At 46.3% G+C, this 2,209-nt stretch overlaps 1 protein-coding gene across 2 annotated transcripts in view; it reads right to left on the bottom strand.

Annotated features, from left to right (window-relative positions):
• Positions 1-929, bottom strand: part of tbx2b (T-box transcription factor 2b) — a 7,058-nt gene extending 6,129 nt beyond the window's left edge. Inside the window, exon 1 of one of the 2 annotated variants that reach the window (XR_002169865.1) lies at positions 238-929. Coding sequence is in view for 1 of the 2 variants with exons in the window: in XM_019883304.1 (XP_019738863.1) it covers positions 238-593 (356 nt within the window). In the remaining variant the exon portion in view is untranslated. The remainder of the gene's footprint in view (positions 1-237) is intronic. The other variant, XM_019883304.1, reaches the window with a different exon arrangement.
• Positions 930-2,209: the final 1,280 nt, after the last annotated feature.

Here is a 2,209-nt window from a genome sequence, read left to right as displayed (position 1 = left end):
TATATATTATATGTGTGTGTGTGTGTGTGTGTGTGTGTGTGTGATTTTTTAATCCGTTGACGGAAACTATTAAAAGTCATATTACACGTAAAGTGTGTGTAGTTAACTAGTCCTCTTTTCAAATACAAACATTACTCCAAATCGTTTGTCCTTAGCCAGTCTTTTTTTTTTTGTCTTTTCCTATTTATACAGTAAATATATCAGAAGTGCCGGATCAAGAGTCTGTATAATTCTTACCGTCCAGACTTCGTAATAACCATTTCGGTGCCAAGTTTATGAAACTGGTCCCAAAGATCCTTGGCTTCCAAGGTAACTTTGGGATCATCGTCCACTTCCTCTTCTGGCTCCAAGGTTTTTAGACTGCGGAGTTGAGCAGCCTGGTGGTGGCTCAGCGCCGGGTGGAGTCCCGTTTCCGTCCCAGCCAAACCGTGTTCCGAGATAGACTTGGAGAGTGCCCCGGGGGGAAGGCTGAGCGCTGGAAAGAAAGAGGGCTGTGCGGCCGCTAAAAAAGCGGACATGGGGAAGTCGGTCGGCCGGTGAGCGTGGAAAGGGTGATAAGCCATTTCAGTCCCCGTAAAAGCTGGATCTCTCATCGGTGCATCAAAAAAATACTACATGAAAAATGGTTCTTCAAGCGCGATCTATTATACCTCGATCAGTTTCAGTACACTGGCCTTGTCAGTTACACTGCATATTGCACAGACATCCCGGAGTTTCTCTCCTCGATTTCTTTTCAGTCTCTCTCTTTCTCGTCCTTTACTCTGATCCGCGGAGCGCAGCCAGATCCCGGTTGCGCGGTCCCCCTTTGGAAGAAGTGAACCGTTCCTTCGCTTCAGTCATCCCACACTGTCAGGAGAGACGTGTCCCCGCTCGCTGCGGGGCTGTGACTATCTCACATATCTTTCCTGCCTCAACCCTCATTCTAATGAACCAAGCCCCTTTGATTGCTGATTTTACGCTTTCTGGACCAATTGTGGGCCTCTGCAGGCGTGGCTCTGACGGCTCTGGTCAGACTCTATAAGAGTAGGGACAAGGAGGTGTCGGACGCATTAGCAGTGAGAAAACATGTCAACAGAATAAAATATTAACCAATGGCAGGAAAGATCGGGGAATCCCACCCCCATCTCGGAGCCTAACCGGGTCAGTACTCAGCTGTTGGGCGATCGAGGCGTCACCTCACTCGACTTTCGTCCCGTTCTTTGTCACCAGCGGAGCAAGCAGTCTTTCGGTGTTTAATAATTGCTTTTACAAAACCTGACAACTAATGTGGATACACTGGTGATTAGTTAAAGGTGTACCCCGCTTTTCGCCTAAATTTAGTTGATCGGCTCCTGCTCACCCGCGAGTCGTCTTATCCTATCTGAGGAAAAAGCAAAATGTGCAAAAATGGATATACTATGAGTTTTGACGTCTGTTGAGAATGCAGGGGTATTTCGTTCCCCTCTCTTGTGATAACGACGATTCCCCCCGCCTTTTGAGGTTGGCTTCAGCATCCAGATTTACCCGTGCACTGAACATTGCGTGATTGTGATCGAACGAGGAAGAGGCAGCAGCTGTGGCAGCGGAAGCGGCAGCAGCGGCCGCAACCAGTAGCAACATTTTACGATTGAGACTGTAAACTACAAATCCAGATGCCGCGTTCGGTGAGATAAAGAACGAAGCCAGCGAATAAATAACAATTGGCTTACTTAAAGAACACATCGGAGAACTGTGAGTTGACTGCTGGATAGTGTGCAAAGTCAAATTCTTAGGTTTATAAAGATCCGCCTGCAAACACTGCTGTATTATTTAATCTGATTTGTTTTAATGTATTTACGGGGCATGGAATCTCAGTGCAAGTAACTGCCTGTTACAAAAAAGGCTCTTCAAAGTAGGTCGCTCACATTGCTTTTGAGGCGCCAGTCAGCTCGCAGTTCGAACAATTGCTTGTCTCTTCCTATTTAGCCCGGGGTTCTGCGTGTTTGCAACGCCATGCAAACATCAACAGCTACATCTGCGGCTCCGTATCTCTTCCATCGGCCATCGCTTAGTTTTGAAACATTTACTGATTATTTTAAATGACACTCGACGTCAAAGCGTTTACTGTTCTATTAATCAGATATCATGAAACACGTTAAACCTGATCAGCCATAAATATTGTAATACGGCCATTATAGGGTGACAACCCTTGTGGGTTGTTTCTAATTAAAATACAACGCAGGCTCGACGT

The sequence above is a fragment of the Hippocampus comes genome, unplaced genomic scaffold (genome assembly GCF_001891065.2).
Source record: "Hippocampus comes isolate QL1 unplaced genomic scaffold, H_comes_QL1_v1.1 scaffold291, whole genome shotgun sequence".
In the NCBI taxonomy this organism is placed as follows: domain Eukaryota; kingdom Metazoa; phylum Chordata; class Actinopteri; order Syngnathiformes; family Syngnathidae; genus Hippocampus; species Hippocampus comes.
This window is presented reverse-complemented; position numbering and strand designations above follow the sequence as displayed.